The sequence below is a fragment of the Castanea sativa genome, chromosome 11 (assembly GCF_040712315.1).
Source record: "Castanea sativa cultivar Marrone di Chiusa Pesio chromosome 11, ASM4071231v1".
Classification (NCBI taxonomy): Eukaryota; Viridiplantae; Streptophyta; class Magnoliopsida; order Fagales; family Fagaceae; genus Castanea; species Castanea sativa.
The window spans coordinates 43,703,652-43,721,525 of NC_134023.1; the positions used below are offsets into that span (position 1 = coordinate 43,703,652).

Below are 17,874 nucleotides of genomic sequence, written 5' to 3' on the forward strand. Positions count from 1 at the left end.
AAAAAATAACATTATTTTAATAATTATATAAATTATTAACAATATAGAAAAAGTTTAACTCACTCATTTTAAATATAAAATGGATAGTTAGGCTTTTCAAAAAAAAAAAAAATGTTTAATAACACTTTAGGTGGCGTTTGGTATGTGGAAATCCACTCCAAGCATCCAGATTCCTTAGAATATGATGTCTTCTAATTTGGATATCTTAGAATGTAACTATTCTTATATTTGATTTATTCTTAAGAATCTTAAAGGAATTATTTATTTCACCCATACTATCCTTAGATTTATAAACCCAATATCAATTTTTTTAATCTTACTCTAATTAAATAATAACAAACAAAATATAAAATTAAGATAAATTCATTAAAACTATAGTCTAACATTTCAAAATGACATGTATAATACAAGAATAACTACTTAAATTCTTGTTCTTTATGAAAATCACAACATCCTGTTTTGTTAATAAAAATAAAATTTTATTTTATTTTAGCAAATAACCAATCCCAAATAGGAGATATAAATATTTTATTTTATTTTAGCGTTTATGTTGTTGTGGTAGGAAGAGATAAAAATAAAGGAATATATGTTGATAATTTGTTTTATGTTTTATCTCCATTTTTTTTATAAGTATGTTTTATCTCCATTGGTTAAATGATAAGTAAAAAAAAAATGGTAAAATTGTCAATTTATAACAAATGTATTTTTTTTTTTTTGAAGTTTGAAAATTTAGATACCCACTTGTTAAGGGGGATCCACATTCCTAAAAAAAAGGTTAGGTGGAAATCTAGATATTTGTGTGATTTGCAACCAAATGTAAGAATTTTTCAATATTTCCAAGAATCTTAAAACATTACCCCGAGAGAATGTTAATACTCACCCAATGCATTGGAAAGTGAACATCAAGTATCACACAATTTCTCCGTAATTATCTTATGTAATAGACTGTCATTGACTTTTTAGCATAGACTAGTTATTTTTCTTTACTACTCACAGTCTGTTACATCAAAATTATTGCAGCAAAAAGCGAGTGATCCTAAAATTTTTCCCGACTAGATAGGTTTAGGGCATGTTTGGTAACGTTATTTAAATAACAGTTTTCGTTGTTTAAACAACACAACAAGTATTTTTATTTTCTATAACACTTTTTTACTCACACGTATTTCCACAACACTTAAATAATATTACTAGAATAACATTACAGCTCTTAAATTTTTTACATTTGGTTTTGGAATTTGGATAACAAATGGTAAAATAGTCCATTTATAACAAATGTACTTTTTTTAAGTTTAGGAATTTAGATACTCATCTGTTTCAAAGGGAATTTACATTCCTAAAAGAAGTGAGTTAAGTGAGAATCCAAATACTTGTGTGATTTGTAACTAAATGTAAGAATTTTTCAACATTTTAAAAATCTTAAAGCAATATCCTGTACCAAATGACCCCTGAAGTTTAGAGAATATTAATACTCACCCAATGCACTAGAAAGTGAACACCAAGTATCATACAATTTCTCCGCAATTATCTTATATACTAGACTGTGATTGCTTTTTAGCATAAACTAATTATTTTTCTTTACTTCTTACCGTCTGTTACATTAAAATTGTGGCACCAAAAAGTGAGGGATCCTAAAATTTTCCCGACCGGACGGGTTAAAAAAATTTTAATGTTTGGTTTTGGACCCAAGCATATTCCTTTAGTTAACAGTGAAACCTTTGTTTTACCACCCATAGTTTTCGTGTCTCCTTCATTTCACAGTGATTTCTTTCCTTCTTTTTTTGACTTTACATTCCACGACCACGTTGTCTACGGGTCCACATGACCATTGACTCCACTGTATACCATTACCCCTCTCGCTTTCTATAAAACAAACAAGAAAGCTATAATAAAAACAATAGAGAGTAGATAACTAAGAAACTCATAACTGACGCGACCTTTGATCATAGTACTGGTTTTTTCATAATTCACATTCCTCATCTTCCCACTGTCTGTCTGTTTCATCCAGATCAGTCTGTGTGTGTGTGTGTCTCTCTCTTGATCATCAGAAAATGCATTCCAATCACTTGCTCCTTGAGGAGCCCATAAGAATGGCCTCAATTCTCGAGCCATCAAAGCCTGTAAGTGTTTCACTTTCCACTCTCTGTGACACTGTTATTAATTCAAACCAAAAGTCAAGGAAAAGGGTTACTTTAATTTTCAGAGTTAAGTTTTCTTTGTTTGTTTGTTACTTGAGCAAACAAAAACATAGTTTTTTTTGGGTAAAAGTGTTGGGTTTTTTTATTTATAATCTTCTTTGGTCCCCCACCATGTTCTGCTTGTTATCGATCCGTTTGGTTGCTGAGAAAATGTTTGAGAAAATATTATTAAAAAAAAGTAGATTGAAATGTGATTGATATATGGGACCTTTAAACAACATAATTTCACCTCTCAGAAGTGCTTAATACTAGCATTTGCTTATGATAAATAATTACTTGTACCAAAAAGCCTAAAATATTAGGATACTTGTGAATTTGTTTATATTATTAGGATATTAGGATACTGGTGAATTTGTTTACTTTATTCATGAGACGGATAAGTGGAATTACACAAAGATATGATTCGAAATAAGATAATTCTCTTATAGATAGGGGTTGTACTTATTGACGAAAAAATGAGGAGAGTTGCTTTAGATGGTTTGATCATTGATCAGAAGAGAGCGATTAATGCACCAATGAAAAAGAGTGAGTTGATTCAAGTTGAGGGAATGGAAAAAAGTAGAGGAAGAGCAAAAATAATATTAGTAGAATTAGTAAAAAAAGACATGTTAATTAAGGAAGTAATTGAGAGTATGAGATTGGACAGAACTGAATGGCAGAAAATAATACTTTTGACTGACGCAGACTAGCATGTTGAGGATAAAACTTTTGGATTAAGGCTCGGTTGTTGTTCTATTGTTTACTTAATTTACCTGGTAATGAAACTGAAAAAAAAAATTTGGGATAGGAAAAATTGTATTGATTATCTGTGGAATCTTTGTTTAGGATTGACACAAGTTTATGTTTTGTCATTCATGTTTCTAATGAGATGTTCTCTGCAGAGTTTCTTTCCTGCAATGACGAAGATTGTTGGAACGCTTGGTCCAAAATCACGATCTGTTGAGATCATTTCCGGTTGTTTGCAGGCGGGAATGTCTGGTATTTCCGGACCTGTTGCCTTTATATTCCTTATCTCTTCTATTTTGCTTTATCCATGGTTGATAATTGAGACTTGAGAGAGCATATTGTACGTTATATGAGTCTTTATGTCATTGTTTTTGCGGGTTCTGAGAGATATGGAATAATTTGTTTAATGGAACTCACTAAGTTCTCTTGCTCAGTTGATTGGAGGTTTGTATTTACTTGGTCACAAATATTGAGAAATACATACTAAAAACTCTACTTTCTTTTGCATCTATATGTTTTTCAAACAGACTAAAACAAGTCATCAAGTTAACATGTACTTTTTGTTTTTACTTTTCTTGTACAGTGGGTTTCCCCTTACTAAGTTCTACTGTCAGATTTGGACTTATTTTTGGGGTTAAATTTAATGTACTTATGTTCATATTTATTTTTTTGGGTATATGTTAGTGGCAAGGTTCGATTTCTCATTGGGTGATACTCAATTTCACCAAGAGACACTGGAAAACTTAAGGACTGCTGTCAAGAATACCAAGAAGCTCTGTGCAGTAAGCCTGACATTCTTGTGTTCAATACTTTTCATAGTTTATGTTCATATTAACCATTTGTGGTCAATTTTGGCTAATAATGCGATTTCCCCCCTGAAATGACTTGCTACCCCAATTTACTCTTTGAATTCTATGCCTTGCAAAGATGGATAATGTGAACTTAATTTTTTTTCCCCTCTAATTCAGGTAATGCTCGATACTGGGGGTCCGGAACTGCAAGTTGTCAACAAAACTGAGCACCCCATATCCCTTCAAGCTGATACATTGGTCATCCTGACACCTGATCAAGAAAAAGAAGCTACTTCAAATCTCTTACCCATAAACTTTAGTGGGTTATCAAAGGTAAGCATTTTATTGTTTTGTTTTCATAATAATATATATTCATTTTTGGCTTAATATAAAATTGACATTCTGACAAGGGTTAGGCCATTTCTGTAAGATAAATGTTTAGTTTAGGTCCAAATGCTACAAGCTGTTTTGCCTTGCTGAAAACCATCGTATTATTGGCATAATTCTGCTTTATCTTTCTATTTGTTTTAAACAGAATATGAATTACAGTTTTACACCTATGCTACATATATTCAGTTGACTGTCTTTTGGTTTCCTTGACAGTCTCTAGACCATACTAATCATTAGGTATTTGTTCAGATTGTCACTATACAAAGTAAAAAAGTTACTATAATCAATTTGTCTAATGGAATTTTCTCATATGGTGGGAGTGCATGTTCTTCTTTATTATGGACTTCTTCACAATTTTACCCTGATTTACTGCAACTTTTTTAATGTTCTTGAAGTAATTGCAACTTATGTATGCACTGTTTTTTTTTTTTTTTTTTCAAACTTGATTGTTTGAGTATTATTTCTGACCGGGAGGCTCGTTCTTGCTGTATGTCTTCACTATCATGTATAAAAAGGAATCACTCATTTTTTGGAATCTCAAATTATATCACTCAGTGAAGATTTCTGAGAACTTTTATTTTTAGAAATTGGAAATAAAAATAGTGAAGGCCAAAAACATTAAATTCAAAATCTTTAAACTGAAGGAAAGTGTTTGTGTTTAATCCTTGCTGCCTATGCCTTTCTTTAGGGATTTTGAGCTAAATTAGATGTTTGCACTTGTCTACAAAGTTAGTACACTGCTAAGAAGGATTTTCTGCTCTGCCATGTCTTTTTTTTTTTGAGATAGTAAGCTGGAATTCCTCATGAGATTGTATCTTCTTTCGAAGATATTTCTTTTTCCACCTATTGTTTTTTCTGGCTCCCTCTCCTACATCTATGATGAACATAAGGAGAATTGTAGAATAATATTCTAGTTATTTGTATATATATTTATTATATTACATTTGATTCATTGCAGCGACATGTTTGGTTGCACTATTTCCGTGTTTGAAGTTAACTTATTCTTTGCAGGCAGTGAAGAAGGGAGACACTATATTTATTGGTCAATACCTCTTTACAGGGAATGAAACTACCTCAGTATGGCTGGAGGTAAGGCAACGGTGAAAAAAATGAATTTAATTATAAGGTACATGCTGATTGGACCCGATATGTAACTTATGAAATTAGGCATGTCGAATCACCTATTTGCCTAGTCAGACATTATCTGTCATGATCACGTTTTTAAGAATGAGACAGAAGTAACTAGGTTGCTACTAGGCTGCCCATCTCAAGCATGCTTATTCTTACAGGCAATGCCAAGTATCTGTACTAAGAAAAATAAAAGGCTGTATAAATTCAAGAAAGTTCAAAAATTGGATTTTATATGGTTGTCTGTAATTCAAGAATGTCATGAATTCCAATTTCACTATGCAGGTCTCTGAGGTGAATGGTGATGATGTGGTTTGCTTGATAAAGAATTCTGCTACCTTGTCTGGGTCGCTGTACACATTGCATGTCTCCCAAATTCGTATTGATCTACCTACACTCACTGATAAAGATAAGGAGGTAAGTTCTCTGTTTGCACCAGACACTATGAGCACACAAAATCAGCCATGAAAGGTGTTAATAAATTTCTTATCACTCATTAATGTTTGCAATGGGAACCTTTACTATGGTGTTTCTTTTTTTGAAAAATATAACTTTTGGTGACATTGCTTGATTGTCATCCCTTCTGATATCCACCAAAAAGTTTTATAGTCATATTTATTAGGCTTATGTTCCTCATAATTCCATTAATAGTGTCATTGGGCCCTGCTTTATTGACATTACTTAAAATGATATGATTAATGAATACTTCTGGTAATCCATTGATATATTATGATTGTCTTTCACATTACAAAGATTATGTATGTCTTGATTATGCAAAATTGGTTTTGGGGCCAACTATATGAAAAAGATTGGTGCAGTTTCCCCTCTAAAAGATTGATGTGTTCTTATTAACTTCTTTCATGCATTTTGTTGATTGAAATCAGGTTATAAGGACATGGGGTGCTAGAAACAATATAGACTTCCTCTCGTTGTCGATTACACGGCATGCAGAAGATATTCGCCATGTAAGAATTATTCCTGCTGGGAATTCTTGTCTAGTTCATTTTTCTTAAGTCAATTATATTATCCAACCACCCCCTCTCTCCCCATCTTATTTGTTCTCGTTCTCTTATATTAGCTTCCATCTTTATCCTTGCTCTTTTTTATTGGCTCTTAACTTAATGATGGGTTGGCTTAAATTTATAATTTACTGCAATAAGTTTTTTTCTTTTAATTAATTCTTACATTCAGCTGTGATTGTTCTTGCCATTGTGCAGGCCCGGGAATTTATTTCTAAATTAGGTGGCCTCCATCAAACTCAAATTTTTGCGAAGATTGAAAACGTAGAGGTGAGGTGCACTAACAAAAGTTATATTCTTTTAACCATCTCCTAACCACCATATTTACCGCTAAGACACAAACGGTATGCTTACCCCCATTTCTTGTGGGTATGACCATCCGTGTCTAATTGTTGAAGTGGTGGTAAGGAATGACAGTAAGAATAGGAGTCATACATAAACAGTCAACAAGCTTTCCCTTTTAAATTTATTGTGCTTGAATTTGATTTTGAATCTGCACTTTCTTCTTTCTCATGTATTCTTGCAGGGGTTGACTCATTTTGATGAGATCCTAAAAGAAGCAGATGGTATCATTATCTCGCGTGGGAACTTGGGGATAGATCTCCCACCAGAGAAGGTCAGTTTTCAAATCTGAACATGTTATCAATTTGATGTTGCTAGTCAATGGGCCTTGGATTCAGGATGAGGTTACAGGCTTGATCCTACACTCTGGATGTTGGATTACCACTTGTGTTTTTTTAACTGTTAGGTTGGTTTATGTTTGTGCACCATCAGGGACCCGTAATGACATGCTGGTAACTCCTCTGAAATTTTCAGGTGTTTTTATTTCAAAAGGCTGCTGTTTACAAGTGCAACATGGCTGGAAAGCCAGCAGTGGTTACTCGTGTTGTGGACAGTATGACTGACAACCTGAGACCTACTCGTGCTGAAGCAACAGATGTTGCCAATGCAGTATTGGATGGTAAATTTCAGAATTCTGTCATTGAAAATGTTCTACTTATTTCTTTTGGTGGATGGCCATTGTATCAGTGTTTTCTGGATGTCTTTTCTATCTTTTAATGTGAGAGAATATACCTCTCCTATTGTTTTAGCACTCATTCATATTGTATTTTCTTGAGAATTGCTGACATCTTCAAATAATAATATAGGCGTGACCAGTCTGGAATCTTATATTTTTTAGGGCTGTTTGTTTTTCAGGGAGTGATGCGATTCTTCTAGGTGCAGAGACCCTGCGGGGATTGTACCCAGTAGAGACCATTTCTATTGTTGGAAAAATTTCTGCAGAGGTAAATGTTGCTATTTTTCTTTTGTAGTTTCTCTCTCAACCCCCACCTTGTACAGGCACTAGGGGAATTTTAATTCTGAAAAAATAGGGGTCTGTATCCCAATTAGCTTCACTGTTATCTTATTTCCATCTAAAGCTCCTTATGAGTCACAACACTGGTGCGGTTCATAAGATTTTGTTTTTGTTTCAAATAGTGCCTCAGCATGCACTCATAAAAATTAAAAATAGGGCCTCAGCATGCAAGTGGACATTCGTAGTCTTAAGTCCAACTGGTAAAATGCCTTACATGGGTTTTCGAAATGGTGACTACCCTAGCTTTTTGTTCTAAACCTTGATGCAGAAGACTTTAAATCCAGTCTTTTTATCTAAAAATGATTAGACTTATTATTCCTCATCAGTAAAAATTTTATGTCTCCAGCTTAATTGTACTGTCTTTTGTTGGAATAAACATTTTATTGGCAGAGAGTCATCTCAGCAGGGACTTCCTATTAATTATACATATATTCTTCTCAAAAGTTTGCAGGACTTTTTGTGGTTAGATATAGATATTCTGCTTCTTCTTGTTCCCCGCTTTATAAATTTTTTCCTCAAATGAATTAAGTATTATTTTCTTCTCTCTATCTTTATCAATCTTTGGGGTTACTTCTGTCACATGCTGGCCTTGGCTGCTGATCATTTGCACAGGTCTTGTTTGACAGTGATACAAATTTCAAAATTTGAAGAGAATGAAATAATCTTTGTTGTTATTATGGCACATATGCCATGGTCTGGATCATCAAAAGTTTATTCAACAGAGAAAATTATGGCCCTGAACTTTGTGTCTCCTCAATGTGTACATTTTAGATTAAAGGTTATTAACTAAAATTCTGACTGCAGGCAGAGAAGGTTTTCAATCACGACCTATACTACAAGAATACTGTCAAATATGTTGGAGAACCAATGACCCACTTGGAATCTATTGCTTCCTCTGCGGTACTTGTGACGTTCCTGCATTAAATTTATTCTATTGTTACCATCATATAGATTGCTGATGAAGAAGAGGTTTTTATTTGATAAATGAAAGATATTCAGTCCCTGCTAAAAAAATTTCTTTTTCCCTTGTGTAGGTTCGTGCAGCCATCAAGGTGAAGGCCTCTGTAATTATTTGCTTCACTTCATCTGGAAGAGCTGCAAGGTCTTCCCCCTTTCTTTTTATATTTTTTTACCTTTTTATTTGTGGTTATGCACATGGGTATCTTGGGACATTGAGTTTTCATAAAAATTAGTTTTGTTCTCTTTTTATTCAGGTTAATTGCAAAATACAGGCCAACAATGCCTGTCTTGTCTGTTGTCATCCCTCGGCTTCAAACAAATCAACTCTGCTGGACTTTTACTGGTGCTTTTGAGGTACATAATTTTAATTTATTTTTTTATTTTAAGGCTTCTGTTGCGGCAACTTATCTTTCTCTCTCTGACAGACACTAGATTGAGGCATTTTATTGTTCTTGACTTGTTGGGAAGTAGTTCTACGTTAAACCAAGGAACCGGACCCGGTAAAAGTGGGGTTAAAGTGGCCCACTTTGACCCAAATTTATTAACACTATAAACTAACCTGCAAAAAATCGTGTCATGTTTGTGAATCATGTCAAACGTTGCCACCCTTGCCTCCAAGCCCTATAAAGTTAGGAGCTCAATTCCAGGTCTGAAGCAGCAACAGCCACTAAAGAAGCAAATATTATCTTAATTCATTTTTTTCCAAATTAGTTCTTGCATTAGGCATTGCATCATATGACTGCAACTGATGCTTATTATTGATACCTTTTTCTTTTGATGATTTTCTGTCAGGCAAGGCAATCACTAATTGTTAGAGGCCTTTTTCCCACGCTTGCAGATCCTCGACATCCGGTAAGAATTACATTTTGTTGATTGAGATACTTTTACTCAAATACAAAATTGGAGGTGTATTATCATCTCTCTCTCTAAATTGTATAACTTAATTATTTTGTCCCCCCACCCCTCCCCCCTCCCTTCTCCTCTTAAAAGTGTAGAAGATAGAAGTCACACAAATGGAATTTCATTGAGCTAATGCACCCACTCTAATAGATTTCTCATTTTACAACAAGATAGTATGTTTTACTGAACTAAAATTCATTGACTATTGTATCTTGCTATTGTCCACAATCTTTATTTTATTTTATTTTTTTCTTTTGACATTCATGATATAAGATTTCAGCCAAAAGAAAAATTGATATAAGTTATTCTCAATCTTAATGACTGGTATTGTTACAATCTTATGTATAATGACAGTTTTGGTTTTGACCTTAACCTTTGCTTGGATGAATTTTCTAGCCACCCCTTACCCTCTCCTCTCCACCAATCTCAAACATACCCCTAAGGTTAAGTTTCACATAATTACTTTCTTACTTATCAAAAAAAAAGAAAAATTTTCACATAATTACTAGAATCCTATTATTTTTATTCCCTAGTCATCAATTGCAGATATGCTATTTCACACGAGTAAAGCAATGAGGGTTAGTTTGGCTAGATGTGTTGGTGAAAAAATGCAAATTGTAAGTGTTGTTTAGGAATAGAAGTAAAAAATTTAGAATCTTCAAATTGTGCCTATGATGCAAATTTGGGGTGTCAACCAACAAGACTCCACACCATCTAGAAGTTTTTGGGGGAGGGAGGATTTGAATCTTGGACATCTCCATTAAAAAAACTAGGAGGTTCCAGTTGAGTTACAAGGGCTCTTGGCCCAGAAGTCAATATTACCATTCTTGATCCAATCCTGTTGACCCTATCCAAGCCTACTGAGTTCAGAACAACTGAATTGTGGACTTAGTTTGGTTTCTCAGGCCTTTTGCCGAAACACTGTTGAGTTATAGAGATATTAGGTATGGTATAGAAGTGATTGGTAGAAATGTCTAGAAATATTTGTGTAGCTAAGGATGCATGTACTAAGTACTACATAATGTGGCATATTCATTTCTTTTGATAATATCATAGAATATTTATGATGATGATTTGTCTATCATCGGCTGATATTTCCCTTTCCTAAGTTTTGCTTTACTACCCCATTAGATGATCATGCTCGGTTTTTGCAGGCTGAGTCAACAAATGCAGCAAATGAATCGATTCTAAAAGTTGCTTTGGATCATGGCAAGGCGTCTGGTGTCATAAAGCCTCATGATCGTGTAGTTGTCTTCCAGAAAGTTGGTGATGCGTCTGTTGTGAAGATCATTGAGTTGGAAGATTAGAACTGCTCTGGCATTTTTTTTTTCGAGTATATTTTTATTTGGAGTTCTCTACTGCTTGCCATTTTGTGTTCAAAAATAAGCAAAAGGTATGTGCAAGAGGTTGTACACTAAGACAGACGGCAGTTCTTACTCTTTTGCTCAACTTAGTTGAAGTCATCAAACCTTATCTTTTCTGTGTAGTACACATCTCTACATGTTCTTGAAGGAAGCTGTTGTGGATTCAACTCTTTTATTTTGGGTTGTTATGTAAAAGTTGTAGGGGGCGACCAGTCTGTATAAGAGCATAGTAGCACCCATCTGCTGAGGAATTCATCTGTTTTTACATGCAGATTTTACTCCCAAGGTTACCAATGCTAGGGCCTATATAGTTGGAGTTGCCATTATATACAGTTTTGAGCGCATAAAAATTGTTGTGAGGATTATTGTTTAAGCATGAATGACAGGTTGACCTAAGTCAGTGATATTGTGCTTCAGTTTGGAGACCTCTTAATACACCAACATAGTTGTTCATGGAGTGTTTTATTGTGTCTAGAGTATCAAGATGTTCAAAGATTAATAACATCATCATAGAACAATAGAACATGAATTTGTAGCAATTGAAAAGGCCAACTCATGAGGTTATTTCTCAACAAAAATGCAAAATTTGCTAATTTGGACAGGATCTTAAGAATTTAATTTTTATTCAAACTTTTGGTGTCTATTTGGATACTACTTTTTGCTGAAAACTTATTACTGAAACTACTGTAGCAAAATCATTTTTAAATGTGTGAATAGTGTCGCCGGACCCAGTTTTAAAGCAAAATTTGTGTTTATCCATACTTGCAGGTCTCGTGAACAGTGCACGAGAGGGAAAAAATGCCAAATGCCCCATTTATCAGTGCTATTCAAACTCACACTAGGTGGGGCAAATGTAGGGATTAAAAGTTTGCAGGCCAAATTGTGATGACACCAAACTAAAAGTGGTACTTATTTATCATACGTATATAAAGCAGTACTCAAAAATTAAACGCGAGCTACTCCTCAAGCATGTGCAACCCAAAATGGCTTTGCATAAACGTGAGTTCATAAGCTAGTGATGGGATCATGGGAGTTTCTGATGCATGGGTGTGTTTGTGGTGCGGTGCGGTGTGGTTTTGGACCAGTTGTAGCACCGCACTTTGCGGTGCAATTTAGCTAAAATCATAACTGTACCACATCTCAATTTTGCGGTTACATGTGCGGTGCAGTGCGATTTAGGGTTTAGCCAAAATCATAACTGCAAAATTTATTTTTTCCTTTATTTTGGGCCAAGTTTTAAACTATTGAGTTAGTTTTTCTTTATTTTATGCTGTCTTTCCTAATCAACACTTACTAGGATTATTAAACTTTTTGTTTTTGTTTTAAAAACTAGGCCTATTAAACTATTAATAATATATTTAATATTTAAAAAATAAATATATTAATATGTAGAGAGAGTGTGGTTTGTGCAGTTTTCTTATTATAAAATCGCAAATTGCAATGCTCCATGCAGTGCGGTGCGGTGCGATTATGCTATATTACGGGTGGTTTTGGTGCGGTTTGGTGAATACCCCTACATAGAAGTACTTGCTCTTTGGTAGGAAATATGAAATTTTTTATTTATTTATTTTTTTGTAGATACTAGAGAGAATGATATTACTGACGTTGAACTGGGATTCTTCTGGGAAGCCAAAAATATGCAAATTTACAAGATTGCTGTTCTCAACTATTTGCCGGAGGACGAGTGTTATCTTTTTAGTCCATTCTAATTTTCCTAAAATTAGGCAAAATATAAAAATTTTAAATTAAAATGGCCATGTTTTCTCAATAATATCCCGAACATTGTTTTTAATTTAAAGGAAAAACCAAATTACTGTTTGAGAAATGGTAAATTCACAACACTTTCATAATATTTTTACAAAAAATTTTAAGTGGCAGACTATTACTGTTGGATAAAAAAGTAATGTTAATGATGAGCTTAAATTATAACCAGTAATAGTATGCATTATTATTATTATTTTTTTTTTGAGAGAGTATGCATTACTTTTGTTTGTTCATCTACTTTCCAAGGCTAAAATTTAATTCATCCAAGTGGTTCGTTTGATAAATTAGGCAACATGCTGCCTTATTCATAACTTGATTTTCTATTCCGTTTTCAGCTAGGAAAAGTTCTTCTCACCAAAAAAAAAAAAAAAAAAAAAAGACTAGGAAATGTTTCAGAATCCACCCTAATTAGTTTCATTAAAATATAATTATTAAGCCATACATGACAAGAGAAGCGCCCATGGCCTAATGGATAAGGCGTCTGACTTCTAATCAGGCGATTGTGGGTTCGAGTCCCACTGGGCGTGTTTTTGGATTTTTTTAAATTTATTTTTTGGGCTGATATTTTCAAGTCTGAGCAGCCTCAATTTAATTAGTAATCAATCTGAAACAACTTGTTCGGGCTGAGCAGATAGCTATTTTATCAGGTTGCAACTCTCGGGTTAGAGGTCTGAAATCTGAAATTAATGACTTGCTGGTTAAGGAAAATAGGCTGTGGAAACAACGCTCTAAGACTTTTTGGCTTCTTTGAGGGGATAAGAATTCTAATTATTGCCATAGCAGGGCGACTTAGAGACACAGAAGGAATAAAATTACAGGTATTTATAACTCTTCGGGACAGTGGTGTACAAAGCCTGATGAAGTGGCTGATTCTCTAATTGCTTTCTATCAAGATCTGTTCACCTCTTCTAAGCCCAGTTGAAAAAAAATTGTTACTGATGAGATGTACATTCAGCTTACTCATGAGTTCACAGCATTGGAAGTTCAAATTGCTTTAAAGCAAATGGCCCCTCTCAAAGCTTCAGGTTCGGACAGTATGCCCTCTATTTTTTACCAAATTATTGGGATCTAATTGGTAGTGATGTCTCTCAAACTATCTTGTCTTATCTCAATTACCCTCTTAATCATACTTTTATTACCCTTGTCCCTAAGGTTAAGAGTCCTGTGTCGGTTACTAAATATCGACCTATCAGTTTATGCAGTGTGCTTTATAATATTTTTTCTAAGGTTCTAGCTAATAGATTTAAGAAAATTTTACTATCCATTATTACTGAACATTAGAGTGCTTTCACAAAGAATCGTTTTTATTTCTGATAACATTCTTGTAGCATTTGAGACCCTTCACAGCATGCATAATCACAAGAGTGGTAAAATGGGGTATATGACTTTTAAACTTGATATGAGTAAAGCCTATGATAGGGTGAAGTAGGGTTTCTTGGAGGATATTATGAGGAAGTTAGGATTCAATGAAAAATGGATCATTCTTATGATGACATGTGTTAAATCTGTTTTCTACTCTATTTTGTTAAATAGGGAACCCAAGGGTTTGATTAAACCCACTAGAGGGATTCATCAAGGAGATTCATTTTCTCCTTTTCTTTTCCTCCTTTGCACTGAGGGTTTGCATAGCTTAATTACTCAAGCTGGTTTGGATGGTTCTATTCAAGGTTTCTCACTTTGTAAAAGAAGTCCTAGACTAATTCATTTGTTTTTTTTGCAGATGATAGTCTTCTTTTTTGCAGAGCTAATAGGAATGATTGTCAAAAGGTGGTAGATATTTTGGCAAACTATGAGGCAATATTAGGACAGCAGGTTAATAGGGGGAAAACTTCTTTGTTCTTCAGCAAATCCACTTATGATGAGATGAAACAAGAGATTAAAAACTCTTTAGGTGTCCCTAAAATTGTGCACTATGATAAATATTTAGGGTTGTCCTCTCTTGTGGATAGATGAAAGAAAACGAGTTTTGATTACATCAAAGAAAGAGTGCAGAGGAAACTTCAAGGTTGAGAAGAGAAGCTATTATCATAGGTAGATAGAGAAGTGTTGATTAAAGCTGTAATGCAGGATATCCCAACTTATTCTATAAGCTGTTTCAAGTTGCCTCTGCGTCTTTGCCATGAACTTGAAAGTCTGATCCGTAAATTTTGGTGGGGACATCGTGGATATTGTCAAAAAATTAATTGGGTTAAATGGGAGGATATGTGTAAATCCAAATCAAAAGAAGGCATGAGTTTTAAGGATTTACCTCTTTTTAATGATGCTCTATTGGCTAAGCAGACTTGGCAACTGTTACATAATAAAAACTCATTATTCAATTGAGTTTTTAAATCGAGGTTTTTTCCAAATTGCTCTATTATGGAAGCAAAGGAGTCGAGATCAGGTTCTTATGCTTGGAAAATCATTTTACAGGGTAAAGATGTTATTAAAAGAGGTGCAAAGTGGAGAATAGGTAACGGTGCTTCAACCAAGATTTGGTTTGACAATTGGCTTCCCTCAATCACTTCTCCAAGAATCCAATCTCCCATGGTGGCCAAAATTGAAAGAAGCCACTGTTAGTTACCTTATTAATTCGTTTTCTAGCCACTAGAATATGGACATTCTACCAACAATTCTAAACTAGGAGGAAGTTGAGATTGTTAGGAAAATTCCCTTGAGTCACGTTGATGCTGAGGACTCCCTCTTCTGGCCTTATGTGCAATTAGGTGTTATTTGGTTAGGTTAGGTTATTTTTGTTCTACCAAAAGCCTTTACCCAAACTCCTTAGCTCAGGTCACGTAGTCTAGTTCCTTTTGGAAAAAAATTTGGAGTATTTTTGCACCTAATAAGGTCCGCAATTTTCTGTGGAGAGCTTGTCGGAATGCAATTCCTACGAAAGCTAGTCTGGCTCGTAGGACCGTAATTGATTCAACTATAAGTGATCACCGCAATCATGACTCGGAAGATGTTCTGCACGCGCTATGGTCTTGTTCACATCTTACTTTGGTCTGGGATATGGACAGCCAGTGGAGTTTTCGACAAAGCCTACAATTTGCAGATTTTCCCAACTGGTTCTTCATGTTATGGAGACAAAATTGGATTTAGTTTTGTTTGCTTAAATGGTTTGGACGATCTGGTTTAGGAGAAATTCGATCAGGTCCTCTCCCCTAACTTTTCCGATTCAGATTGTGATTCAACAAGCCCATGATTCTTTGGATGAATATCAAGCTGCACAACCCAGTCACAGCCAATTCTACCCGCCATCTTCGACAACCAGTTTTGTGGTCTCCACCTCCAATAACTGTTTTCAAAATAAATTTTGATGGGGTTGTTTTTTCAAAAAGAAGGTACTACTGGTATTGGAGCCATTATTCGTGATAACAAAGGTTTGGTTATTGCTTCCATGTCCGAGAATTTTTGCTCTCCTCCATTCTATTGTGGACATTAAAGCCGTTGCTGCCAGTAGAGCTTTAGCTTTCTCTCTTGAGGTTGGCATTTTTTTAGCTATTCTTGAAGGAGATTCTGCTATAGTGACTAATGCACGAAAGGATTCCTCTCCCTCAGTAGCTTCTTTTGGTCTTTTGATTCAGGATATTTGCCTCTATGCAGAGCATTTTTATTGTATTAGTTTTTCTCGTGTATGTAGAAATGGAAACTCTGTAGCTCATGACCTAGTTAGGCATGCACGCCGTATCATAGGTTTTCTTGTGTAGATAGAAGATATACCTCCACAAGTTTCGCACTTTTATCTTGCAGATTTGGCTTCTGTTTCTTATTAATATTTCGGGTTTTCTTTCTCAAAAAAAAAAAAAACCAGAATAAATAAATGGAAGAAGATCCAATAGGATTTTGGAGTCATAAATACTTGAAACAAGCCTCCAAAATTATAAGCCAAGGCTCTCACATCCTTGACAAAAAATTAAAATAAGAACCAAGGTTAAACAACTAAGTACGTGAAAACCAAAGCTAACTAACATTCAAGTATGAAAGTCCTAATCTTCTCAAAAAAAAAAAAAGTATGAAAGTCCTAATCTTCAAGATTAGCTAATCTAAATCATGGCATTCTTGTCCTTCATATTAAACTGGCCGATATCATATAACTCATTCACTTGAAAACCAGGCATTTGAGATGAAATATTTGGCAACATAGGGTACTGCACATATTGTGGAGTACTGAATTGTCTGGTCAGGTCATTGTAGTTCATGGAGGCACTAGGATTGTTCAAGATTGTGTTCTCCAACATGCCATGTATCATATTGTAATTAGACGGATCATTCAATGGAGCATATTGAACAATATTGTTGGAAAACACTGCATCAAATTGAGTCCAATCCTCACCATACAAAAGATTCAGGAAAGAATTGTCCATATGATCACCATAATGACTTGTATCAATTGGTACCATGTGAGATCCTTGGGTGGTTTGGAACTGAGTTGGCCACTGAATATCAAGTGGCTTTATTGAAGAGTCTTGACACTGTAAGGCTTGCATTTGCATGTTATCAAAATGGTTTTTGGTTAATTCAGGGTTATGAGAAACATGACCACCTACCATAAGCTGCTTTCCTTGCAACATCTTCATCCTCCTTGTCATAGCTTCAAACTTTGCATCCAAAACATCAAGAAAAGCCATTAGTTGATCCTGAGGCAATGTTTCAATGCGATCATCCCATGTTGGGTACTTTGCCTTGAAAATGTTCTTGCGTAATCTTGAAATCTCAATGTCTACCTTCTTGTTCCTCTCTTGAAAAAAGTCGGGCAAAGTAGTGCTTCCCCTAGAACGTTTATGCCTAATATTGACCTTGTACTTGTTAATCATTTTGACAACTTCTTCATGGTTTTGGGGCCAAGTTTCAAGCTCCATTGGTCGAATCTGAAGTTTAGGACCATAGATGATCATACAGGTTTCAACTCCACAGAGGGTGGAGAACTCATAAGCCTTCTTCATTAGGCCCTTCTTTCTCTTCTGAAAAGTCACATTACGAGATTTCTCACTCTCCATGAGTTTCATGGTTAGTTTTCCACGACCCATTTTCTAAACTAATAGAACAGAGATCGATGTAGTTAGAATATAGATATATATTTGGACAGAAAAAATTGAAGAACATATATATATCAGTTCTTAATTTTGGACACTAAAAGAGCTAAACATGATCTACTTGAAACATTAATGGTCTAAAATTGTACACTTGATTGAAAGAATAAAACTCACAATATAATTGGCTTAGGCAGTGTTCGGTTGATTTCTGATTCCTGAGAATTTAAAATTCTTGTGATTTAAATTCATAGCTATATGAATT

At 34.5% G+C, this 17,874-nt stretch overlaps 2 protein-coding genes and 1 non-coding gene across 3 annotated transcripts; 2 read left to right on the top strand and 1 right to left on the bottom strand.

Annotated features, from left to right (window-relative positions):
* Positions 1–1,889: 1,889 nt before the first annotated feature.
* Positions 1,890–11,283, top strand: LOC142615518 (pyruvate kinase 1, cytosolic-like). Its single transcript, XM_075788256.1, has 16 exons — positions 1,890–2,117; positions 3,077–3,173; positions 3,606–3,703; positions 3,890–4,045; positions 5,114–5,191; positions 5,516–5,647; positions 6,115–6,195; positions 6,448–6,519; positions 6,776–6,865; positions 7,066–7,210; positions 7,447–7,535; positions 8,411–8,506; positions 8,641–8,708; positions 8,821–8,920; positions 9,359–9,418; positions 10,621–11,283. The coding sequence occupies exons 1-16, from the start codon at positions 2,049–2,051 to the stop codon at positions 10,771–10,773; spliced, it is 1,584 nt and encodes a 527-aa protein (XP_075644371.1). The 5' UTR covers positions 1,890–2,048; the 3' UTR covers positions 10,774–11,283.
* Positions 11,284–13,048: 1,765 nt separating this feature from the next.
* On the top strand, positions 13,049–13,121 carry TRNAR-UCU (transfer RNA arginine (anticodon UCU)). The gene has a single exon. It is a non-coding gene; the product is annotated as a tRNA-Arg (tRNA).
* A 3,501-nt stretch (positions 13,122–16,622) lies between these two features.
* Positions 16,623–17,606, bottom strand: LOC142616550 (agamous-like MADS-box protein AGL8 homolog). Its single transcript, XM_075789379.1, has one exon. It carries the CDS (start codon positions 17,604–17,606, stop codon positions 16,623–16,625), a length of 984 nt encoding a protein of 327 aa, XP_075645494.1.
* Positions 17,607–17,874: the final 268 nt, after the last annotated feature.